A 26,329-nucleotide genomic window follows, 5' to 3' on the forward strand; every position below is an offset into this window, starting at 1 on the left:
GAGAATACTAAAAATAATCAGAGTGATGCGAGTTCTTTAGAGACACAGCACTTTGGAAAGTCACTTTGGAAATGTCTGATTTATCATTCCCAATTCTCACATGTATTCCCCCTTATGAGGGTTGCAGATCCACTGAACTGTCACTATGGGAACGATGCTGATTTTCCCCCTGCTTATTGCAAAATGAGGTTACCGTTGGCGTCTGGAGACTGGACAGATATTAGATGACTCAGTAACTGTCTTTTATCAACAGTTCTTCCTGACAGAGGTTATAACAGATGCAGTATACGAAAAACTGGGGTTATTATCTAAATTGATCCATGAATCATGAATTGCCTGCCTTTTAAAAAAGCCTGAATTCCCAGACCTGAATGTTTAAACAAAGAAGGCTAGTTTTAGCTTGTCATGTTTTATTTTAGGAAAGTTGGAATCATTGGCCATCAATTTTAGTCTGGGCAAGGGGAACCTCTGGGCAAATAGGGCTGAGCAAAGCTGGATCAAAGAATCTCTCTCCCTCAGTACCTAATGAAGTGAACACACTTTTTTGACTATTAAAAATATCTCCAGGAAAATCTAGCAAAGCCTGTCAGCTTCATCCTCTAAACGTTAAAATTGACAACCAAGAAAAGAAACAAAATTGTGCTTTGGGAGTTCCCGTCGTGGTTCAGTGGTTAACGAATCCGACTAGGATCCATGAGGTTGCAGGTTTGATCCCTGGCCTTGCTCAGTGGGTTAAGAATCCAGCATTGCCATGAGCTGTGGTGTAGGTCGCAGATTCGGCTCGGGTCCCGTGTGGCTGTGGCGTAGGCCGGCAGCAGCAGCTCTGATTCAACCCCTAGCCTGGGAACCTGCATATGCCGCAGGAGTGGCCCTAGAAAAGGCAAAAAGACCAAAAAAAAAAAAAAGTTGTGCTTTGACTGTTGGACACCCTGTTCATAGTGATAGGAGAAAGGAAAACAAGTAGCAAAATCCCTAGAATTTTCAGTCTTAATTCTCCCCATCCTCAGGCCCAATTTTGGAGAAAATTAGACTGAAGAAGTGACTAGGCAGCCTGGGTAAAAGTCAAGGAGAAATCTTGAAGCTAGAAACCTTCTTCTACCCCTCAGGATTCTACCAGAGCAGGAAAAACTGCTAGTTGTCATTTTCCATAGCTGGTCTAGCCAACTGAATGGCTAAGGAAACGGGAGTGGGTGGGGGTCTTAAATGATGATAAGCGTATAGGCAGGTGGTCCGGGGGGCCTCATCATTCAGCAGCATCCTCAATGAACCCGCCTCTTCCTTTCTGCTCTGCTGCTGTCCTCAGTGCCTAAGTTCTCACCCCCTCAGTCTCAGTGGCTGTTGTACTTCCAAGCATGGCACTGAGGGGGGAAGGGCAGAGGGCTCCTCTTCACACAGTTTATCTTTTCATTTGGAGAGGAGACTTCAGATCTCTATACTAGTGTCACCTCTGACCGTGAGTGAGGCTGGGTTCCTCCCAGAAGGGAAGGGAACTGAGGAGGTGAGAGTAGATGTTGAAAGAGCCAGCTTGTAGTATCCACCTGAGACTGAAGCTGAGCACACTCATCTTTGGGAGTGGGTTAGCTCGGTCCCGATGCGGTGACTACCACATGGGACAAATCTCAGAAAGAGACCTCCAACAGATGATACACGTCACCTTGACAGCACTCTCCCCATGCTAGCCCCACTGCCCTCTGGCTACAGAGATGTCCAGACTGCACTGCCCAATTTTTCAGTTGTAGCTTGGAAATGAAGATTAGACGTCTCAGATAAAGTACAAGGGGCATTAAGGAAAGTTTATTTACATAACATGCAAATAGAGGGTCTAGGTAGAGCTGCACAGGATTAGATGAACAATTGAGTACATACTGTACCAAAAGAGGGAAAAGAAAAGAAAGGAACCTAGAAATCGAAAGAGAGATGAGGAATTCAGGCCATGAGAAAACATTACCCAGAGGAAAATACTGCTCTTTGTTATGTAAAAACTTAAGTGACGTAAAGAAAACAACTTTCTCTGGAGCGCTGGGACGCAGGTTAGATCCCCATCCTGTCACAATGGGTTAAGGATCGTGTGGCTTGGGTCTGATTCCTAGCCTGCGAATGCTGAGGGGCAGCCAAAAAAGAAAAAAAAGTGGTGTAAATAAAACAACTCTTCAAAGGAGCAGAGGAATTCCCTGGTGGCTCAGTGGGTTAAGTATCCAGCATTGTCACTGCAGCAGGCCAGGTCACTGTGGTTCAGTCCTTGGCCCAGGAACTTCCACATGCTGCAGGTATGACAAAAAAAAAAAAAAAAAAAAAAAAAAAAAAAGAGAGAGAGATGATAAAATGACATAAGCTGAACAGAGAGAAAGAAGAAAGAAGAGTTAAGGAAACAAATTGAAGACCAAAACTACCCCATATCAGAATTCCTAAATACATCAGAAGTATAGAGAGATCTATTGAACATTTCTAAAAATATAGAGAGAATTCTTTAGGTCCCCAGGCAGAAAAGCAGATTCCTTATAAAAAAGGAGAAAAACCAGTTCACTGCAGCCACATTCAGTGCCAGAAAAAGAAGCCATAGTATACTGTTTCCAAAGTTCCTAGGGACAGAAAATATGATTGATAGCATCACATCCAGGCAGTTATTGTTCAGGTAAGAAGACAGATGTTTCCAAACATGGAAGAACTTAGAAGCTGTAACATCTATATGTCCTTCTGGAAAGCTGCTTGCTGATAAAATCTGGCCAAGCCAGACATGAATCAAAATACAGAACTTAGGAGTTCCCTAGTGGCACAGTGGGGTAGGGGTCCGGCATTATCCTCAAGGCAGCAAAGGTCTGATCCCCAGCCCAGTGCATTTGGGTTAGGGATCTGGCATTGCCACAGTTGCAGCATAGGTCACAGATGTGGCTTGGATTTGATCCCTGGCCCAGGAACTTCCATATGCTGTGGGTGTGGCAAAAAAACCAATTTACAAAATAAATGTATAGTATATACCTAGTGGGAATTCTCAGAATATAATATATCTTTGTGGTAAAGAATATTCTTTTCTTCCCTCAACCATTTTCTTTAATTCAGTTTTTCTTTCTCCAGTTAAATTCAAGTAAAATTAATTTTTTTTCTCTCTCCTCTCTGTTCTTCTTTCTCTATATACATGAAGAGGTCTGTCTGTGTGTGGGAGGCGAGACAGCTAATGTTAATTATTTCTTCTCTGGAAGGGCTTGTCCACAGAAATTACTAAATCCTCCTCTTCCTTTTTTTCCCCCATGACCACCTTTTCTTCCAAGAGGAGTCTGTCTGTGTGTGGGAGGCGAGACTAGAAATCCTTAGACACAGGGAATAGGAATGTGTTTTGTGCTGTCAAGGTAGAGCTGCTATTTTGGACCTCAGAACACTTGCTTAGAGGAGAGATGGAAATAGCCCAAATGTGAACCACTTCACTGGGGAAGTTGGGGAGAAAAGCAACAGCTAGCCCCAGCTCACTCAGACTGGTTGAGCAGAGAGAGTTTAGTGTGTGAGGGACCCTGGCTTTTAAGTACCACCAACTCGTACCCACGGAGGGCACTAGCATACTGACTATGACACCATGAAATTGAAGGACTGACACTACCAACTTTCAGACTTAGAATAAAACTCTGGTAATCAATACAGTATGTTATTAGCAAAATAATAGACCAAGCGGACCAATGAAACAGAATAGAGAGCTCAGAAATAGACCCACATAAATATAGGCAGCCTATCTTTGACAGAGGAGCAAAAGCAATATAGTGGAGCAAAGATGATCTTTTCAAATGGTGCTGAGGCAAGTGGACATCCACATGCAAAAAGTGAATCTAGACACAGATGTACACCCTTCATGAAAATTAAGTCAAAATGGATCATAGGCCTGGGGTTCCCATCATGGCTCAGTGGTAATGAACCTGACTAGTAACCATGAGGACATGGGTTCGATCCTGGCCTTGCTCAGTGGGTTAAAGATCTGGCATTGCCGTGAACCTGTGGTAGGTTGCAGACACAGCTGAGATCTGACATTGCCGTGGCTATGGCGTAGGCCAGCAGCTACAGCTCCAATTCAACCCCTAGCCTGGGAACTTCCTGCCGCACATGCAGCACTAAAAAGACAAAAAAAAAAAAAAAAAAAAAAAAAAAGATCATGACCCAAATGTTAAAGGCACGACTGTAAAACTCCTAGAAAATAACATAGGGGAAAACCTAGACAGACTGAGTGTGGAGATGACTTACTTATTTATTTTGGCTGCACCTGCAGCATACAAAAGTTCCTAGGCCAGAGATTGAACCTGCACCACAGCAGTGACAATGCCAGATCCTTAACTGCTAGGCCACCAGCGAACTCCAGGAGATGACTTTTAAAATACAACCCCAAGGGCATGGTTTATGAAAGAAATAATTGATAAACTGAACTTTATTAAAATTAAAAACTTCTGCTCTATGAAAGACAATGTGAAAAGAATGAGGAGACAAGCCACTGGCTGGGAGAAAATTTTTACAGAAGACACAGCTCGTAAAGGACGCTTAGCCAAAATAATACAAAGAACTTGTGAAACATAGCAATAAGAAAGTGAACAGCCCAATTAAAAAATGGCCAAAAGACCTGAATAGCGCCTTACCAAAGAAGATACGTAGATATGGATGGCCCGTAGGCACATGAAAAGATGCTCAGCATCACTAATTATTAGAGAAATGCAAATCAAAACTACAGTGAGGTACCGTCTCACACTTGTCAGAATGGCCATTATTAATAAGTTTACCAATAACAAATGCTGGAGAAGGTGTGGAGAAAAGGGAACCCTCCTGCATTGTTGGTAGGAATGTAAATTTGGTACAACCATTATGGCAAACAGTATGGAGATTCCTCAGAAAACAAACAAACAAAAAATAGAACTACCATATGATCCAGCATTCCCACTCCTGGGTTTATATCTGGACAAAACTATAATTCAAAAATATACATCCACCCCTGTGTTCATAGCAGCACTATTCATAATAGCCAAGACATGGAAACAACCTAAATGTCCACTGACAGATAAATGGAGTAAGAAGATGTGGAGTGTGTGTGTGTATATGTATTTTTTATGGCCGATTTTATATATATGTACACACACACACTTATATATATATGTATAAAAAAGAATGAAATAGTGCCATTTACAGCAACATGGATGCAACTAGAGGTTATTATACTAAGTGAAGTAAATCAGAAAGAGAAACAGACACCCTATGATATTACTTATATGTGGAATCTAAAATATGGCACAAATGAATCTATCTACAAAATAGAAACAGACTCACCGACATAGAGAATAGACTTGTGGTTGCCAAGGGGGAAAGGGGAGGGAATGGGACGGACTGGGAGTTTGCAGTTACTAGGTGCAAACTATTACATTTAGAGTGGATAAACAAGTTCCTACTCTATAGTTCAGGGAACTATATCCAATCTTCTGGAATAGACCGTGATGGAAAAACAATATTTTAAAAACTATAAAAAGATGATATGTAGATGACAAGCATATGAAAAGGTGCTCAATATTGTAGATTCTTAGGGAATTGTAAAGTAACAATGAGATAATATTATACACCAATTAGGAGTTCCCGTCGTGGCGCAGTGGTTAACGAATCTGACTAGGAACCATGAGGTTGAGGGTTCGGTCCCTGCCCTTGCTCAGTGGGTTAATGATCCGGCGTTGCCATGAGCTGTGGTGTAGGTTGCAGACTCGGCTCGGATTCCGTGTTGCTGTGGCTCTGGCGTAGGCCGGTGGCTACAGCTCCAATTAGACCCCTAGCCTGGGAACCTCCATATGCCGCAGAAGTGGCCCAAAGAAATAGCAAAAAGACCAAAAATATATATATTATACACCAATTAGAATGGCCAGGGCTCAAAACCCTGATAACATCAAATGCTGATGAAGATGTGGAGCAACAAGAACTCTCATCCATTGCGGATGATAATGCAAAATGGTACAGCTGCTTTGGAAGACGGCTCAGCAGTTTCTTACAAAACTAAACATATTCCGATCCATATGATCCTGCAGTTGTGCTCCTTGGTATTTACACAAGTGAATTGAAAACTTATGTCCACAGAATCCTGTGTGTGGATGTTTATAGCAGATTTATTCACAATTGCAAAAACTCAGAAGCAACCAAGATGTCCTTCAGTAGGTGATTGGGTAAATCAACGGAATTACATCCAGATGATGGGATATTATTCCGCACCAAAATGAAGAGCAACCAAGCCATGAAAATACATCAGGGAATCTACTGAGGCATAGTACGTATGCACATTACAAGGTGAAAGAAGCCAATTTGAAAAGGCTACGTACTGTGTGGTTCCAACAAAATGACATTCTGGAAAGAGCAAAACTATCATGACAAAAATATAGTGGTTGTGAGGGGTAAAGGAGGAGGGAATGATGACTAGGGAGAGTACCAGGGGTTTTAGGGCAGTGAAACTGTTATGTACAATACTGCAGTGATGGATCCATGTTTTTATACATTTGTCAAAACCGATAGAAGGTACAACATCAAAAGAGAACCTAAAGTAAACTTTGGACTTTAAGTGATAGTGATGTGTCAGTGCCTGTTCACTGATTGTAACAAATGCACCACTCTCCTTTGGGATGTTGATGGTAGGGGGCGCTGTAACAAATACTGCACCACTCTGGTGTGAGATGTAGATAGTGGTGGAGGTTGTAACAAATGCTCCACTCTGGCGTGGGATGTAGAGAGCAGCAGAGGTTGTACATGTGTTGGCACAGGAAGTTATGGGGAATATCTGTACCTTCTGTTTGATTTTGCTGTGAACCTCAAACTTGTTTAAAAAGTAAAATTTATTAATTGAAAACATGTGTAGCCTTACCCATAATAACATTAAATGTAAATGAGTTAAACACTCTTATTGGAAGGCAGAAATTGCAGAATGAAATTTTTGAAAACATGATATAACTATATGTTGTCTATAAGAGAGACAATTTAGATTCAGAGATACAAATGAATTGAAAGTGAAGGGATGGAACTAGAGATACCACATAGGAGTTCTCTGGTGGCACAGTGGGTTAAGGATTCAGCATTGTCACTGCAGCAGCTTGGGTTTGATCCTTGGCCTGGGAACTTCCACATGCCGAGGGATGTGGCCAAAAAAAAAGGTAAGGTATACCCTATAAACAGTAATCAAAAGCAAACTGGAGTGGCTATACTAATATCAGAAAAATAGACTTTTAAGACAAAAGTTGTTACTAGAAATAGAGAAGAAAAAATTTTTTTTTCTTTTTGGGGCTGCACCTGTGGCATATGGAAGTTCCCGAGCTAGGGGTTGAATTGGAGCTGCAGCTGCCAGCCTACACCACAGCCACAGCAACACAGGATCTGAGCTGCATCTGTGACCTGCACTGCAGCTTGTGGCAACACCAGATCCTTAACCCACTGAACAAGGCCAGGGAGGGAACCTGCATCCTCATGGGTACTATTCAGATTCTTGACCCACTGAGCTACAATGGGAACTCCCAAGAAGGAAATTTTATGGTGGTAAAATGATCATCCAGAAAATACAATTACAAGTGTATACACACCTAATAATGGAGCCCTAAAACACACAAAGCAAAAACTGACAGATTTAAAGGAATAAATAGATAATTCAGTAATATTATTTGGAGACTTCATTTCAGCTCTATTTCAGAAATGGGTAGAACAACTAGACAGAAGATCAACAAGGAAATAGAAGACTTGAACAACTCTGTAAATCAGCTAGGCCCATCAGTAATCTAAGAGCTCTCCAGTCAACAGTAGCAGAAGACATTCTTCTCAAGTACACACAGCACAGAGCTTTCTCCGTAGTAGACCATATGATAGGTCTCGTGAATTTAAAAGGATTTAAATCTTGCAGAGTATGTTCTCTGACCACAATGGAATGAAACTAGAAATTATAACACAGGATTCTCAAGTGTAGCTTTAATTCGCATTTCCCTGATAACTAATGATTTTGATCTTCTTTTCATGTGCTTATTGGCCTTCTTTATCTCTTTGGTCATATGACTGTTTAGCTCTTTTGCCCATTTAGAAGTTTCGTTTGTTATCTGTGTATCATTGATTTGTGAGAGTTCTTAATATGTTTTGAATACAAGTTCTTTACCAGATTGTTTTGTACGTATTTTCTCAGTCTGTGTACTGTGTTTGCATTCTCTTTTTTTCCTTTTCCTTTTTTTTTTTTGCTTTTTGGGGCCACCCCTGTGGCATCTGGAGGTTCCCAGGCTAGGGGTTGAATCAGAGCTGTAGCCACTGGCCTACACCACAGCCACAGCAATGTCAGATCTGAGCCATGTCTGCGGCCTACCTTACGCCCCAGCTCACAGCAATACTGGATCCTTAACCCACTGAGCGAGGCCAGGGAACAAACCTGCATCCTCATGGATGCTAGTCAGATTTGTTTCCACTATGCTGCAATGGGAACTCCTGTCTTTACATTTTCTTAACAGTGTCTTTTGAAGAGCAGAAATTTGAAATTTTTATCAGGTCCACTGATAGGGCTTAGATGTAATACACTACAAAATCAATGAGCACACCTAACTACCTAGATTTTGGCTTGTAAATACTCTTCTTCACTAAGAGAAATGACTGGTTCCTAGTCCAAGACAAATACAGGTTGGGCTTGGAATATCTCATGTACCAAAAAAGGAAGGAAATGCCTAAAGAAAACTGGGGTTTAGTCGAAAACATATTAGAACCATGTTGGAAGGGGCTTTCACTAGCCAAATCTGAGATAATTTGAGCATCAAAAGAAATAGTGAGTTCCCACGTGGCTAAGTGGTTAATGAACCCGACTAGGATCCATGAGGACTCAGGTTTGAACCCTGGCCTTGCTCAGTGGGTTAAGGATCCAGCGTTGCTATAAGCATGGTGTAGATCACAGATGCAGTTCAGATCCCAAGTTGCTGTAGTTGTGGTGTAGGCTGGCACTACAGCTCCGATTCGACCCCTAGCCTGGGAATCTCCATATGCCTCGGGTGTGGTCCTGAAAAAAAAAAAAAAAGACAAAAAGAAATAATGATAGTAATGGATTATAGTCTATAAAATAAGTAACCATGATAAAAATATATCATGGAAACAGATAAAAATAAATGAAGGAAAAATGAAAGCCCTTATACTACTCAGCCATAAAAAAGAACAAAATAATGCCATTTGCAGCAACATGGATGGAACTAGGGATTCTCATCCTAAGTGAAGTAAGCTGGAAAGACAAATACCGTATGATATCACTTATATGTGGAATCTAAAATATGGCACAAATGAACCTATCTACAGAACAGAAGCAAATTCACGGACATGGAGAACAGACTTGTGGTTGCCAAGGTGGACGGGGAGGGAGTGGGATGGACTAGGAGTTTGGGATTAGTAGATGCAAACTATAGCATTTGAAGTATAAGCAGTGAGGTCCTCCTGTATAGCACAGGGAACTGTATCGAGTCACCTGTGATGGAACATGATGGAAGATATTATGAGAGGAGTTCCTGTCATGGCACAGCAGAAATAAATACGACCAGGAATCATGAAGGTGCAGGTTCAATCCCTGGCCTAGCTCAGTGTGTTGAGGATCCCGTGTTTCCATAAAATGTGGTGTAGTTTACACAGCCCGGATCTGGCATTGCTGTGGCTCTGGCATAGGCCAGCAGCTGTAGCTCCGATTGGACCCCTAGCCTAGGAACCTCCATATGCCATGGGTGCCACCCTGAAAAAGACAAAAAAAAAAGAGAGAGACCAAAGAATGTATATGTGTGTGTGTGTGTGTGTGTGCGCGCGTGTGTGTGTGTGTGCGCACGTGCGCGTGTGTAACTGTGTCACTTTGCCATTTAGCAGAAATCAACAGAACATTGTAAATCAACTGTAATAACTTTTTTTAAATGAAAGCAAAAACCAACTAATAGGTGACGTGATGGGATTAGAAATCACTGGTAACTATGTGGTAATAATTTATTTAGGCAAGAATCATCAATTGGTGTTAAAACCAATGAGTGAAATTTTATGGAAGAACAGGCTATTTATATAATTTCAAAGTATCTCTTCGCTAAATAGTAATATTTTTACAGTGGATACTCATGGAAGATGCTTTCTTAACTAAGTGATCAAAGTTACCCTCACAAAAATCAACATTATGTACCTCTTTTTTTTTTTTTTTTTTTTTTTTTTTGTCTTTTTGTCTTTTTTTTTTTTTTTTTTTTTAGGGCCACATCTGAGGCATGTGGAGGTTGCCAGGCTAGGGGTCTAATCGGAGCTGTAGCCACCAGCCTATGCCACAGCCACAGCAATGCCAGATCCTTAACCCGCTGAGCAAGGCCAGAGATTGCACCTGCAACCTCTTGGTTCCTAGTCAGATTCGTTTCCACTGCGCCTTGATGGGAACTCCAACAATTGCGTACCTCTTAATATCATTTATTGAGAGGGACATGAGATCACTTCTGTGGTGTTTCTGCCAAAAAGTGTACAATCTGATTCTACTCGTGGAAATACCAAATGAATTCAAATTAATGGACATTCTACCTATGTGTGTGCTCTTCAAAACTGTCAAGGTCACAAAAGACAAGGAAAGAATAAGGAAGTATTTAGACTAAAGAACCATGACTACTAAATAAAATGTGTTATCCTAGATTGGATCCAGGAGCAGAAGAAAAAAACATCATTTCCTGTAAGAGTCAGTACGATAAGTATCCTAAACTTCTGTTCCATGGAAATTCAGGCACAGTATATCCCTCAAGAAACAGTGAAAATCTTTGCATACTTGTTCTTTGCAGTGTGGAATGATTTTTTTCAAGTATTTATTATTTTTATTTTCCTCTGTTGTGAACTATCTGCCATGTCATTCATCCATTTATATTTTCATTGGATTCATTTCCTAAAGTTTGTTGATTTTTTCTTTTAATTTTTTAACTATAAAAGTAAAACAATTTCCTTGTTTAAAAAATAAATATAAACTATATAAAAGGCCACAAAGGAAAAAAAAAATGAGGGCCCCTGTCATCTCCACATCCCACTCTCCAGATGTTCTCTCTCTCATTTCACTTTTTAAAGTTTTCCTCCCACTCTTTTCCCTTCCTTTTTACTCTTTAAAAGTTTCTAAATGTTTCTATGAATTACTCATGCAGCAAAAGCACATATTTTAATGAACTAGGAAAGGAGAATCTGCAGTGGAAAAAACTGTACGTTAACCTCTATAGATTTCTTGGTGACTTTATATTCAAAACACACACGTTAGCATGTAAGAACTTTTCAAATGTAGCATGTACATACTTGACACATAGTCAGAAATAAGACCATGACTACTTCTAGTGGCTAGTGGCTTAAATCCTGGGCCACTCCCAAATGATTGGAAACCATTACATACTCTTTGGTGTTATCCTTTGATTTAAAAAACAAAAACAGAGGGTTTTTTTACCTCTTTGTTGTATTAACAGTGTGAGTTAAAATTGGTGCTGTATTGGAGTTCCCTTATGACTCAGTAGATTAAGGATCCAGCATTGTCATTGCTGTGGCTCTGGTTATTGCTGTGGCAAGGGTTTGATCCCTGGCCTGGGAATTCCCCGTGCCATAGGCATGGCCAAAAAAAAAGCAAAACAGAAACAGTGGTACTGTAATTGGGTGAACTCTGTGTGATGCAGATTGGGGGTAGAGGTGAGCTTTTCCTCACAAGATTGACTAGCTTCCCAGAAAAATGAAATTTTAGAACTAAAGGGCCACTGGAATTCTTTTTGTAACTTTCCTATTTTATAGGTGAGAAAGAAATGCCTGGAATATAATAGGCATAAGATGAGGCCCATGTAGAATAAATCACCTATTCCTGGCCCTACACAAGTTAGGTGTAGGGCCAGGAACACATTTGACTTCTCTTGTTTCAGTAAAGGAACCAGAATGTTAGTAGTGAAGCTTTCACTCACTCATTCATTTAACAAATGAAGGAAATATTTATTGAATGTCTAAGATATGGCATGTACATCGTATTACTTAATACTATAACTCTCAGGTCCCAGAGAAAGGGGAGTCATTCAGGTCATAAATGATCTGTAAATTAAGAACTGGGGAGTTCCCGTCGTGGCTCAGTGGTTAACAGAGCTAACTAGCATCCACGAGGACTCAGGTTCAAGCCCTGACCTCGCTCAGTGGTTTAAGGATCTGGCGTTACTGTGAGCTGTGGTATAGATCGAAGATGCGGCTTGGATCCTGTATGGCTGTAGCGTAGGCCGGCAGCTACAGCTCCAATTGGACCCCTAGCCTGGAAACCTCCATATGCTTTGGGTGCGGCCCTAAAAACAACAACAACAACAAAAAACGGAAAAAAACCATATATACTGTGATGTACATGTGCTCGTTTCCCATTGCCTCTGGGGAAAGCCAACTGCTTCCGCTGTCCTGCAGTGTGGGAACGTGACCTGTGGAATGAGAAATTGGCCTCTCTGTGGACTTGTTATGAACTGAACTTTTTTTTGTGTGTTTTTTTTTTCCAGCTGGAAGAAGAGAGATCTGTGCTCAATAATCAGTTGTTAGAAATGAAAAAGAGGTAGGCTTTCTTTTTGTGTCTATTGTTTTGGGTGTATGTGGTGTGTGTTTATTAAGGAAAATGTTAGAACATTATGTATACAGTAGAAAACATATGACCTTCTTATATTCAGAAAATTACATTGTAATAGTTTAGTATTCTGAATGGAAAAAATTATGAAAAATCCGTTTGCAAAAATTGCGGTATTAATTACTAAAACAAGGACTAGTTTTAAGCCATATTCAGTTGTGTTTATCCTGAAATATTCTAAAGTCAGAGTGTCTCCTGTTCTGCTGCTGTTGCCTCCTAGTTTCAGTAACTAAAAATACTATTATTTTACCTAGAGTAAATTGATCTACATATAAAAACTAATTTCAGTTATAAAAATTTTTAATTTTTCAATAATAATAGGAAACAACATTTAAAATGTTTCCTCAAAAACATTATTTTAAAATATTTCTTTAAAAACATTTATTTTCTTTCAAAAAAGAGAGAGAGAGCTTTGTTATTTGTTACTCTTTCATGATAATCAAATGCTATTCAAATGGAAGCTTCCAGTACTTTTGAGTAAGGATAAACGGGCCCCCAGGAATAATCATTTAGAGGTCTGATGCTTATCCTTTCTGATGGTCTCTGTCCACTCTTTTAAAACAGTTTGTGCCGAGAGAAATTCTGTGCTTTACCCTGTATGCCAAGCAGGTCTAGTGTGTGCTGTTGCTAAGAACCACTGCCTGTACAGCACATTGCAACAGTGACCTGTTTTTTTATCTTACTAAATACAAAAATAAAACAAACTTGGAGTTCCCATTGTGGCTCAGCAGTAACGAGCCTGACTTGTATCCGTGAAGATGTGGGTTCGATCCCCGGCCTCTCTCAGTGGGGCAAGGATCCGGCATTGCTGTGAGCTGTGGCATAGCTTGCAGATGCAGCTTGGATCCCGTGTTGCTGTGGCTGTAGTGTAGCCTGGCAGCTGCACCTCTGATTGGACCCCTGGCCTGGGAACTTCCACATGCCACACATGTGACCCTAAAAAGCAAAAAAATAAATAAATAAATAAAACAACCGCCCCCCCAATCTTGAGGAATAGTATAATCAAGAATTCTTCTGTTTAAAAAAAAATAAAGTAAAATGGAAAACCAAGAATTCCTGGAAGTTCCCTTGTGGTATGGTGGTTTAAGGACCCAGAGTTGCTGCAGCTGTGGTGTAGGTCGCCACCATGGCGTGGGCTCATTCCGTGGCCTGAGAACTTCCACATGCCTCTGGTGCAGTGAAAAAGACAAAAAAAGAATTCTTCATGCTCTTACAGAGCATTTTATTCTTAGTTGTCAGGACAGAGGAAGTGCCCCTTAAACTGATGTATCTGTTTTACACACAGTGTCTCCTCCTGGCAGCATGACAGTTACTTCAGAACTGAGGGACTTTATTTAGCCACAGAGATACCTGTGTTCCGTAAGCTACATTCCACAGGAAATTAAGCCTCAGCCCAGAGGTGTCTGCCCCCTTTCTTTTTTAAAGACATCCTTAGACCCATTCTTTTTTAAAGTTTCGTATCAGAATGCATGGGTATTTCATCACTGCCACACCTCTGGTCCAGCCAGGTGTTCACCAAGCGCCCATGAGCTGTGGTGACTGGTCTGCCATCCCTTCACCAGGTGCCTGGGTGAACACACAGCTCTGCCTCTGTGGGCCTTGGGATCTTTTACATAAATAAGGCTTTATTTCTTTAAAAAGAACCCCCTGTGTGCCGTTATCAAGGGTATGTGAAAACACCAATAGCACTTATTCCTGAGGCATTCTGGCAAGTGCACATATAAAAACGGATTGGTGTGAGTGCTGAATGTAAATCTCTTTACATTTATGTGGCACTTCTTAATTCACAGTTTTATTGGCATCTCAAAATAACCCAGTGAAATGTATAGTGGGGCTTGCATTTTAAAATGATGGAACTAGGGAGTTTCCGTTGTGGAACAGCGGAAATAATCTGATTAGTATCTGTGAGGATGCAGGTTCCATCCCTGGCCTCATTCAGTGGGTCGGGGATCCGGCATTGCTGTGAGCTGTGGTGGAATTCGAAGACACGGCTTGGATTCCATGTTGCTGTGGCTGTGGTGTAGGCCTGCAGTTGCAGCTCCAATTTGACCCCTAAGCTTGGGAACGTCCATATGCAGGTGCAGTCCTAAAAAGCAAAGAAAAATAAAATAAAATGATGAAACTAAAGCCCCCATAATTAAGCAGCTTGGCCAAGAACTCAAATGCAGGCGTAAGCTACAGGTCTTCAGATTTTTAAGTGGGATCTTTTCTCATTGTACATTTATTTGTTACAGATTTATTTTTACTTTTTAAAAGAAATATGCCATGCTTTACTAGACCCTAATATGTGACTTTGACTAAATTTTATGCCTTTTAAAATGTGAACATACATGTATGTGAATTTTTCTTAAAAAGATAGAACCAATTTGGGTACTTGCCCATTCCTGTCTTCTTACTTCATCCTGCTCCCATTAAATGTTCTGGATATGTTTAGGAGAATGTCTCTTGAAAACCACTCTTTTAGCCAGTAAGTGCAAATAAAGATGATTAATTTTTCTGGGAGTGAAAAAATTTTAAACTTAGTTTTTTATATTTAGAACTTTTTCTTTGGTCAGATTGTTAATTAACCCTCATGGAAAGTCATGTCTGTTTCAGAAATCCGAATTCAAGTAATATTTTAGCTACTATTTGGGGGACTTAAGTGCCTTCTGAAAATCAGTTTGGTAAAGGATTCATATGTAGGTCTGGGTGTGTAATAAGTAAGCATAGAGTAATAAAAAGAATTCGATACTTTCTTAATGTAAAAGTCTGGAAAGTATTTAAACCACAAAGATATTTTCATTGTAGTTGTTCATGCCAGAACTGAGATCTTTGCCAACAGTTTAATTTGGAGGTGATAATTGAACCTACATAGTCAAGAAAGTATATAATTGCTTCATACAGACTATATTGTTTATCATATTGAAGTGCAGTGCTTACCCTTGATGGAGGGTGAAAATAATCATTAAGAAACTAGCATTACCTTCTTGTATTTGGTGTGGTTTTTGGCTGTCTTAACATTGAATTGCAAGCAACATGTAGTAGTAGTTTTTAAAAATTCTCTTAGTTTAAAACTGTAATCATTTCTTTGGAAAACCAGTCCCCAAGTTAGGCAAAACACTTTCAAAACAGGTTCTGAGATGCCTAGTAGATAAAACAGAGCCAACCTTGAATTGCTCTAATTAATGAATATAGAGAAGTGTCTTCCTCTGGCTGAAAAAGATTGGGAACCTGTTTGGCTTCCCTCCCTTCTCCAGGCTTTTTGATGACAAAGAAGGGACTCCAGAGCCCAAATCTTAGCTGTGGACCTGTAGGGTCAGAGTTAATTGTGTTAGTGTCAACGCAGGGTTTGTATCAGGAATGAAAGCTGGCTGGGCACCATCTGCCAATTCTGAAGAGGTCGCCGCTACCCCAGCTCCTGAAGCTCACTGTGGGTTGCTGACTGTCTGACTGTCTCCGAGCTTGCGCTGCTTACCAATGCTCATTTCACCCCTCTCTTTTCCCTTTCCTAACTTGCTTCCTTTGCTATATCTGTGTGTCTTTAATGGTAAGACTAAAGAAAGTCTATCCACGTTATAATAAATAAATTTCATATATTTTTAGTAAACCAAATTGTTGTATATATATATTTTTGGCTGCCTTTGTCCCTCTGTGTCTTGCTTTTGTTTTGTAAAATATTCTCAGCAGTATACTCACACACACACACACACACACACACACACACACACACAAACATCTTTTCTATATCTACAGCACAGAACTTCAGTGCAAATTTAGTTCTCCTTACTGTATTTGCATTTCTCTTCATGTTCCTAATATTTGGTTCTTGTTATCTTGCATTTTTAAAGCTTGCCCAGTAACACTTTAAGGTATTTGCTTCATTACTGGAATTTATTTCTTATGTAAATAGTAAGGAAAGAATCTGGGTAACAAATTCCCTTCGGGGAAAGATTTCTGGCCCCTGTAGCCCTTCTTTCATGTTACATTTATCTTCCCTTCTTGATATTTTTAGTAATGTCCAGTCTTTCCAGCCAGCATGGCTTAAATGTAACCCTCGCCCTCCTGTCATATGTGACTCATGTGTCAGTAATGTTGGCATAAATTGTTAATTTAGCCCCTCTTGGTTTGCACAGAGGTGTTTGGGCTTAGAAATCACCTTAAGATGCTGGCAGTGAGGATCTGTCACAAAGGTGACCTGTCAAGGTCTATTTGTCCTATCATTTGGCATATAAATCACAAGTCAGATGATTTCTCTTTTTTTTTTTTTTCTCTCTGCCCCTCGCATGGCATGCAGAAGTTCCCAGGTCAGGGATCAAACCTGCACCACAGTAGCAACCTGAGCCACAGCAGTGCCAGTGACATATCCTTAACCTGATGAGCCACCAGGGAACTCAAAGACCCCTTTCTTAACCACACATCTTTTGAAAACTGGTGCAAGAAACCTCTGCTTGCCATCTTCTTAGAAAGTAGCCTCACATAGATATATGTGTGGGACAGGGAGCAAAGATGGCCTGTGCCTTTTTCCTTCTGCCAGCAGATGGCGTCCTCATCCCTCCCTAATGCACAGAAGCTGCGAGATCTTGACTAACTAGAGTCCCAGTTACAGAAGACTAAATCTGTGACCTCTAAAATCATGGCCTTTTTCAGTGAAAACATTTAAAATCACATTTTCCAAATTTGAGTTGGATTTACAAGTAAACCTCTTGAAATAGGCTGTACCATAGAATGAACTACCAAATAAATTTAATAGAACCTTAAGGAGCCCAAGATTTATTGAATCTTTGGATAAAATGATGTATCTGCTTTCCAGGTGAAAAAAAAAAATTCCTATACATTCCTTTCATTAAAACCTTTGTTTTAACTTAAATGAGAGCCTACTCCCCAGCAAGGTGTTATTCAGTTAGTAATTTAACAGCACCAAGTATATATAGAATGCTTGGGTGTTGAATTCAAGAAATTTCTGTTAAGTATCAGATTCTTTTCTTACTACTTATTCTGGGGTGTAAGTGTCAGCCACACAATGAGATAAATACAACACTTATATTTTCATCTTTGTGTAGAAGTTCAATTTACCATAAACCATGAGAATTCTGTAATTCGTGTGCCGGATATCTTGGGTCTCACTAACTAGACATACATTCTGCCATTTCTATCCTGGGCCTCAGTTTCCAATCCCTGCAGCCAACTCTAAAACAGACTGAACCATTACATGCTCCGCATTACCCTTCTGCTTCTAAGAGAACCAGGAGTCATTGGGTTTGTTGTGGTTTAAACCGTGACTCCCTGACGATTACCTACATAAATGTAGGGCCTCCTCGGTGGTACAGCCTGAGGTTAGTTAGGGACTTTCTCTCCAGTTTTGTTCTCCCAGAATATTTCTGTGATACAAGTTACTTTTCATCTTGTTTCGCATTGCATGTAATTTTTTAAAATTTATTTTAAAACTGGAGGTTTCCAGAAGAGTTGGAAAGGAGATGGTACAGAGTTCCTGAATTCCCTTCCCCCAGCCTCCCCCTCACGTGCACATCTTATAGCCTGGGTCCTTTATCTGCACTGAGAGGGTAGTGCTGGTCCAAGACTCTTGGCCAGCTTCTAGATATTGTTCAAATTTCCCCAGGTTTTTTAATGTCTTTTTTTTTTTTTTTCTCTCCTGGGATCCAGTTGAGGACAGACTACATTGCATGTAGTTTTCGCATCCCCTTAGTATCCTCCGATCTGTGACAGTTCCTCAGTCTTTCCTTGGCTCTGACGACCTTGGGACTTTGGAATTGTCGTCAGGAGAATGTAAATACATGCACACACTGTTGAATGCAGAGTATCCTGCCCTTCGGGTTGTCTCTTTTGTGTCTTGCCCTCCTTCCCTGTCTTCCTTCATCTTTCCCTTTCTTTTTCCACTCCCTTGACACCAAAATAAATGTCTCCCTCCGCTGATAACCATATGCTGGGTTAGCCCCAAGAACGTAAGTCATGTGCACTGATCTTCCCCCTCCAGATGCCCCCTTGTTTCCATTCTACAGCTGAAAATCCATTTTCATGTTGCTGTTCTAGCCTTTATGTAATTACCTTTACTTTCCATGAGCAACTCAATGTCAATGGACAAAAAGTAATACTCCTTCAGTTTGAATAGTAGTAATAATCTCTGCTACTGTTTTGGCCCATAAGATCTCCAAAACACATTCTTGGAACTTGCTCAGAGTTACTGAAATTAGTGAGAACCAATTGATACTTCCAGCATAAAACTGCTCTGCATGACATCTGTATAATTGCTTTGCATGTGTGTATTTTAATTGTTGTTATTGCTTGGTAATAATTTATTCAAGAAGTAACAGAATTCATCTTGGGGGGTTAGCTTTTTTAAGTAATTCTTTGTGGGTACAACAGTCTTGTTTTGTTTAATTCTACAGTCTTCCAAAGTTATTAACTTGTTTCTTTAAATTCAAATGGATACAATGATATGCAGATTCTGGCATGTCTATGCATAGGTAAACTTTTTCTCCCCTCACAGTAAGTAAACTTCAAGTAAAATTTTGCAAGCATAATAGCCTTAACCCCCTCTAAAACTTCCCTGTGGTACTTTTTCCCTTTATATTTGCTAAAGTCAATTGCGTGTCTGTTCTTGGACACTTGTACACTGAGCATGCTCTCAGTTGATTTCTGGAATTTTTAACTCTTTGGTCTTCTAGAGAATCCAAGTTAATAAAAGACGCAGATGAAGAAAAAGCTTCCTTGCAGAAATCCATCAGTATTACTAGTGCCTTACTCACAGAAAAGGATGCAGAGCTGGAAAAACTGAGAAATGAGGTAGGGTACCATGTCAGGGGACTGTTGGTGCCACCCCTGGGTCTCCTGCCCTCCCCCCACCCCGAGCCCTAAGCCAACCCATGTGTTTCAGGTCACGGTGCTCAGGGGAGAGAACGCCTCTGCCAAGTCCTTGCATTCAGTTGTTCAGTCTCTAGAGTCTGATAAGGTGAAGCTTGAGCTCAAGGTAAAGAACTTGGAGCTTCAACTCAAAGAAAACAAGAGGCAGCTCAGCAGCTCCTCAGGTAAAACCACAACCGAGTGGCGCGTCTTTCCTGCAGAGGAGCCCTTCCCAGTAGAGGTACCCTTGGAAGGTAGCCCATGTGTGGCCCTGGACTCTCTGTCCTCAGATGAGGCCCCATGCCGGGGCATGCCTGCCTGTCCCCACACTGGACACCCCTGTGGTCTTGAAAGTTGGTAGAAATTTATATCAGATGGTAGGTGGCAGCTGCCATCCCAGATCAACTATGGGTTCTGAAAATACGCAGCAGGGGAGGAGAAAATGGGAGCTCACCTCTTTCCATTCAGATGGATGTGGCAGGCGTCCCTACCCAGCAGAGGGCCAACCCTGGAGAGAGGAAATGTGAAGGGGTCGGGCCTGTGTCCATGTCTCAGTGGTCCAGATATAGGACAGGAACTGAATGTGTTCTCACAGAGGCACCTTGAGAATTCCACATGAGAATGGGTTTCTAACACTGGCCCTTTCATTGCAATAAAAGGGAAAAAGATTACAATTTTAAAAAAATCTCCCCTCCATTTTTTTTTTTTTTTTTAATATAAGGTAATACTGATACTCAGGCAGAAGAGGATGAAAGAGCCCAGGAGAGTCAGGTAATATTCCTTCCTTTTGCTTTGCTTACTTGATGTTTTAAAAAAACATTTAGGAGTTCCTGTTGTGGCTCAGAGGAGACAAACCCAACTAGTATCCCTGAGGATGCAGGTTTGATCTCTGGCCTTGCTCAGTGGGTTAAGGATCCAGCACTGCCATGACCTGTGGTGTAGGTTGTAGATGTGGCTCAGATCCTGTGTTGCTGTGGCTGTGGTGTAGACCAGCAGCTGTAGCTCTGATTTGACCCCTAGCCTGGGAACTTCAATGTGCACCTCTGGCCCTAAAAAAATAAAAGTGAAAAAATTTAAAAATAAAAAATCATTTAATCTCTTACATAGGTAATATATTCATATGGTCTAAACATTAAACAGTATTAAATATATATACAGTTTTTAAAAATCCCCCTCCAAATACCATCTCTCTTCTGCTCAGTTCTTAACCCCTTAAACAGGTGATCAGTGTTATTAGTGTCTTAAAAAAATTTATTTTCAGGGACTTTTGGGAGTTCCTTCATGGCTCAGCAGGTTAAGGATCCAACATTATCACTTCAGTGGCTCAGGTTGCTGCTGTGGCTCAGGTTTGATCCTTGGCCAGGGAACTTTCATATGCTGCGGAGCAGCCAAAAATATATATTTGTGTATATTTTCAGGGAACTTTCATTGCTGAGGGGCAGCCAAAAATATATATTTATGTATATTTTCAGAGATTTTTCAAAAAATGTATATACAAGCCAAAATGAATACAGTCTACCCCCCTTTTTTACACAAATGGCATATTACTTAAACTGAGCTGCACTTATCTTTTTAATAGTTGTACTGTATTCCATTATATGCCTATTCCATAATTTACTCAGCTCCCTATTGGTTGACATGACATTTGGGATGTTTCTGATCTTTAAGGTGTATTATAAACAATGCTGTAATGAACTACCTTGAACACCTATCATTTTACAGATATACTAATATATCTTCAGGATAAATTCCTGGAAGTAGAATTCCTCTGTCAGAAGCTTCTTTGCTCATCTTTACCCTAAAAAGAAAAGTCAGGGTTCTTGAAAACTGTTTTCTAGGCCTTCCTGTTGTGGTGCAGTGGAAACGAATCTGACTAGTATCCATAAGGATGTGGGTTCGATCCCTGGCCTCTCGCAGTGGGTTAAAGATCCAGCGTTGCCGTGAGCTGTGGTGTAGGTCACAGACGTGGCTGGAATCTGACGTCGCTGTGGCTGTGGTGTAGGCCGGTAGCTGCAGCTCCAATTCGACCCCTAGCCTGGGAACTTCCATATGCCAATAGTGTGGCCCTAAAAGAAGCAAAAAAGAAAAGGAAAGAAAACTGTTTTCTAAACCCAAAATTATCAAAATAGCCTTAGTTTAAGAAATAGGATTATACTGGAGTTCCCTGGTGGCTCATTGGGTTAAGGATCCAGCATGCTGTGCCCCTGGTTGCTGCTATGGCTCAGGTTTGATCCCTCCCTGGCCCAGGAACTTCTGTATGCAGTTGCAGCCAAAAACATAAAAAGTAAAAATGGGATTATATAGGGGCAAACTATTCTGTTTTTGGAAATGTATAGCCCATAAGCAACAAATATCTACTGTTTCTTCCTTCAATTTTAATAATATATTTTGGACATATTTATCCTGTTCAAAATTCAAAGGTACAAAACCCATCTATCACTTTTAAATAAAAGAAAACCTCGGAGTTCCCATCGTGGCGCAGGGGTTAACAAATCCAACTAGGAACCATGAGGTTGTGGGTTCGATCCCTGCCCTTGCTCAGTGGGGTGAGGATCTGGCGTTGCCGTGAGCTGTGGTGTAGGTTGCAGACGAAGCTTGGATCCCGCGTTGCTGTGGCTCTGGAGTAGGCCGGTGGCTACTGCTCCGATTAACCCCTAGCCTGGGAACCTCCATATGCCACAGGAGCGGCCCTAGAAAAGGCAAAAAGACAAAAAGAAAAAGAAAACCTCAGTGAGTTTGTGATTTTAGTTACATCTCATTTAAAAGGCATGTAAGGACTTAGCAAACACCCTATCTTAGCCTGTATAGCACTGTCTGCTTAGTTTATATGTCTAATGAGCACAAACTTAATTAACAATGTTTTCTCTTTCCCCGTTCCTTTCTGCTTCCGTTTGTTTCGTCTGCCACTGCCAACACTTTTCTTCCAATCAGCAAATGGTTTGTTTCATGTTTCCTAATTTGTGAGCGTGTGTGTGTGTGTGTGTGTGTGTGTGTGTGTGTGTACATGTGCATGCATGTGTATGTCCCCCTGTACTCACATCCATTTTGTGGCTTTTTTCCCCTCCTGATATGTAGCTTCTAAGAATAAAGTCTTAGAAAATGTGGTTTGAGACGTGAGATTCAGTGGGTCTGCCTTCCAGTGTTGGAAGGGATAGTCTGCAGAGAATCACAAAGCTGGAGATTGCTAGCTTTGTTTCATAACCACCCCAGTGGGAGAAAAAGGCCAAATATTTCTTTTAAAAGTGAAGTATGTTTGTATGGGTTTAAACACACACACATGTATTAATAGTGTAAAGTGGGATTTTTTTCAGTGGACATTTAGAGAAATGAGACCTTGATGTGGCCTGTAAAAGAGGGAAGAAACTTACTATTTTTAAATTAACGTGCCATTGCTTTGAAAGAAAACGTTCAGACAAGAGCATTTCCTCCTGTCAGTCATGTCGTTACCCCACTGTCCTGAGTCTCGGCCCAGGTCCCCTGTGTGCTGCCCCCTTGGCATGCGCAAGTGTCCGCTTGGGTGGAAGGCGCCTTAAGCCTTCTCTTTACAACTCCTTCATTTTCCTCTGAAGACACAGTTACCCTCCTACCGTGACTAGGAAGTAAGTGTCAGGTGGTGGAATTTCTATAAGCTTTTTTAGATCTACAGAACATAAAAGTCCCGAATTGGTTCTGCAGTTTGATGGAACACGAAAACTGGTTATGCTTTTTGTAAAACTGTGTGTGTGTATAAACATATATAAAACAAGGGCTCTGCCACGGACACTGTCAGCCCCTCTGTGGCATCTAGCACACTCTGCAACCAAAACCTGAGAGTGTACCCCTGACTTCTTGATGCTCTCGCGAACATGTTTCAGTCCTTTTACACATCTGTTTTGTCCCCCCCCCCCAAATCAGATCGATTTCCTAAATTCAGTAATAGTGGACCTTCAGAGGAAGAATCAGGACCTCAAGATGAAGGTGGAGATGATGTCGGAAGCAGCTCTGAATGGGAACGGCGACGACCTGAACAGTTACGACAGGTATCTCGTGTTACACAATGCTGCTGGGAACCTTAGTTCCATCTAAGTAAATGTGTTTTTAAAGCTAGATACTCTGGTGAATTGCTTTGTGGTTACTTGGCCATAAATCAGTTTCCATAGATCTGGCAAGAGAGTGGAAATCGTTTGATGTGAAAACTTTAAATGTGAAGGAGTTCCTGTTGTGGCTTAGCAGAAATAAATCCCACTAGTTTCCATGAGGATGCGGGTTCAGTCCCTGACTTCACTCAGTGGGTCGGGGATCTGGCGTTGCTGTGAGCTGTGGTGCAGGTCACAGGCGAGACTTGGATCCCGAGTTCCTGTGGCTGTGGTGTAGGCTGGCAGCTGTAGTACTGTAGGTCTGATTTGACCCCTAGCTTGGGAACCTCCATGTGCCACAGGCACGGCCCTAAAAAGGCAAATTTTAAATGTGGACCCATAGTCCTTACATTCGAGGCTCCCAGACTTGCCCATAATTCTTGTTTATTTTATATTCATTACAAGTGATACTTGTCTCTTGAATTTCTTCTGATGGAGATGTGTTTCTGCTTACCCACGCTAACAATTGTAGCGATGATCAGGAGAAACAGTCCAAGAAGAAACCTCGCCTCTTCTGTGACATATGTGACTGCTTTGACCTCCATGACACAGAGGATTGTCCCACCCAGGCACAGATGTCTGAGGACCCCCCCCATTCCACACACCACGGCAGTCGGAGCGAGGAACGCCCCTACTGTGAAATCTGTGAGATGTTCGGGCACTGGGCAACCAACTGCAATGATGACGAGACCTTCTGATGAAGCCTCCCATCAAGAACTGGGCTTTCTCAGATGCGCTGGCATTGAGGCAGTGACCACCAGCATCACGTGTGCGGACTTCAGGAGAACTCATGTTTATTTTTTACCCCCACCAACAAATCTAAGAAAATATTTTGCTCGTCAACAAATCGCCCTTTTAGTCTCCACCTCTAAGTTTTTAAGTTAGAATAATAAATAGTTAGGTGAGTTTTCACCTCTAATTTTGTCTTCCTGATTTTTAAAAGTATTAACCAGACATTGCACCGGATGCCATTACATTTATTGTCCCTAGGGAAACCTCATAGAACAATTCCTACCCTTACAATACCTTATTTAAGTAACTTTAAATTATGCCGTTACTTTTCATATTTGCACTAAATATTTCCAGGCTGCATTTGTATATTTAGATGTTTTGGTTAAGCTTCAACACTGGAATGAGTTGAAAAAAATGTGCCATTTTGCATTTTCATCTACTCATTTAAAGTATTTTATTCTTAAAAGAACTATCTGAGCTCTTTGCACTACCTGATGTTAGTAGTGCCTTTATTTCATGCTTGATGATACTTAGGTGTGATTATAAAATCATGAAACAGGTCAAGGGAGGGGAAAGCCCCTGAACTGCTGTGGGTACATTTTATAATCTCTATGCTGCACCCACGTACTCTACTGTGGTGTTCTGTTCATTGGTTTTGCATAATTTCAGCTTCTATATATTATATATGTATATATTTTTGTAAAATCTATATTTTGGGAAAAAACATACACAATGTGTCTTTCTTTTCAGATTTTTACCTTTATGAAAAATAAAACACTTCAAGATATTCATCAGGACATAACAGACTAGGCCAGAAATAGCATCTTGTGGCTTTGCAGCTATTTTCTTCTTTTTGTTTTTATTTCTTTATCAGATATAAATCACTGGGAGAATTTTCTCCGGATTTTATTTTCCTTCTCCAGCAGATATCCCCAGCAGTAATTTAATTAGATAATAAGCCACTACAGAACACCTAAATTAACCGATCTACAATCTTTACAAGTTTTTTTTTTACTGTGTTTTTAGATGAATGTATGATGAGAAATTCAACATTAATAATTTTGGATTTTCTTATCACAAAAAAATAAAAATGAAGGACCTCAACCAGGAGAACTTTTATCAACCAGTTTGAATCTATTTATCTTCATTTGAATGTCTTCTAGAATATGTAAAAAGTAATAAATAAATGTATCATCCATGAGACATGTATAATAAGAAGTTCTATAATTGTATATATGCCTTTGATGTATTTTCCCCTCGAGATTATCAACTATGTGTTTGACAAGTGAAAGATAAACCTGTAATCAGTTCAAATTTTTGGTTATAAACATGAATAGGAACTGTTTCACAAACTATGTGTAAAGCAGTATTAAAATTTGAGCAAACAAGTGTTCTGTATCTACATTAATAAAGGGTTATTCTTTTTTGCCAGTGGTAGTAAACTGGTATTATTCTCAGGTTTATTTGTCGTAATGGTTTTTCTACAAATGAACAAGCACTGTAGATCCAAATAGCAATTTCTACTGCCGTTTGTTGATAAACAGCTTTTAAGAAGTTATCTCAAAGCATTCTATGACCCATTCAGCATAAAATAAATACCCAAGGTGCTTATCCATTGCTATGTCACACTCTCATTACATGTAAGTGGCACCAGGTACAACCAACTACATATTGATGCATGAAGTTTTGCGAAGAAACTGGTGAAAATTGCTGTGATGTTTACCAAAATGACAAATGAACCGAGCATCTGTTTTATGAGTTCTGACTCCACCACAGGTAGATATTAATCCAGAGTAGAGTTACTAGCTGAACATTACTTTGACCTTTAAAAAAAAAAAATACCCTGATAGTAGTCCTTGACTACAGCATTGACTAAACTGATGAAAAGACTCAACTACACTTATTGTGGTCATCATTTCACAGTGTATACAGAAATCATTATGTTGTATACCTAAAGCTAATATAATGTTATATGTCAATTATATCTCAATAAAAATGCATTTTAAAAAGAAAAAAGCCTCAAACTAACACTAAAGTCTGC

The 26,329-nt window shown here is 40.4% G+C and overlaps 1 protein-coding gene across 17 annotated transcripts in view; it reads left to right on the forward strand.

Moving 5' to 3' along the window:
• CLIP1 (CAP-Gly domain containing linker protein 1) overlaps window positions 1-25,719 on the forward strand; it is a 147,537-nt gene extending 121,818 nt beyond the window's left edge. For all 17 annotated transcript variants that reach the window (XM_084996045.1, XM_021072961.2, XM_084996038.1 and 14 more), the window contains 6 exons: window positions 12,483-12,535; window positions 19,267-19,384; window positions 19,476-19,626; window positions 20,163-20,212; window positions 23,336-23,460; window positions 24,029-25,719. In XM_084996045.1, coding sequence (XP_084852171.1) covers window positions 12,483-12,535; window positions 19,267-19,384; window positions 19,476-19,626; window positions 20,163-20,212; window positions 23,336-23,460; window positions 24,029-24,254 — 723 coding nt within the window. In that variant the 3' untranslated portion in view covers window positions 24,255-25,719. The remainder of the gene's footprint in view (window positions 1-12,482; window positions 12,536-19,266; window positions 19,385-19,475; window positions 19,627-20,162; window positions 20,213-23,335; window positions 23,461-24,028) is intronic.
• Window positions 25,720-26,329: the final 610 nt, after the last annotated feature.

The sequence above is a fragment of the Sus scrofa genome, chromosome 14 (assembly GCF_054392235.1).
Source record: "Sus scrofa isolate SSC_HxYL_T2T_F1_AM1 chromosome 14, Sscrofa_HxYL_maternal_Yorkshire_Landrace_v2.0, whole genome shotgun sequence".
NCBI lineage: Eukaryota > Metazoa > Chordata > Mammalia > Artiodactyla > Suidae > Sus > Sus scrofa.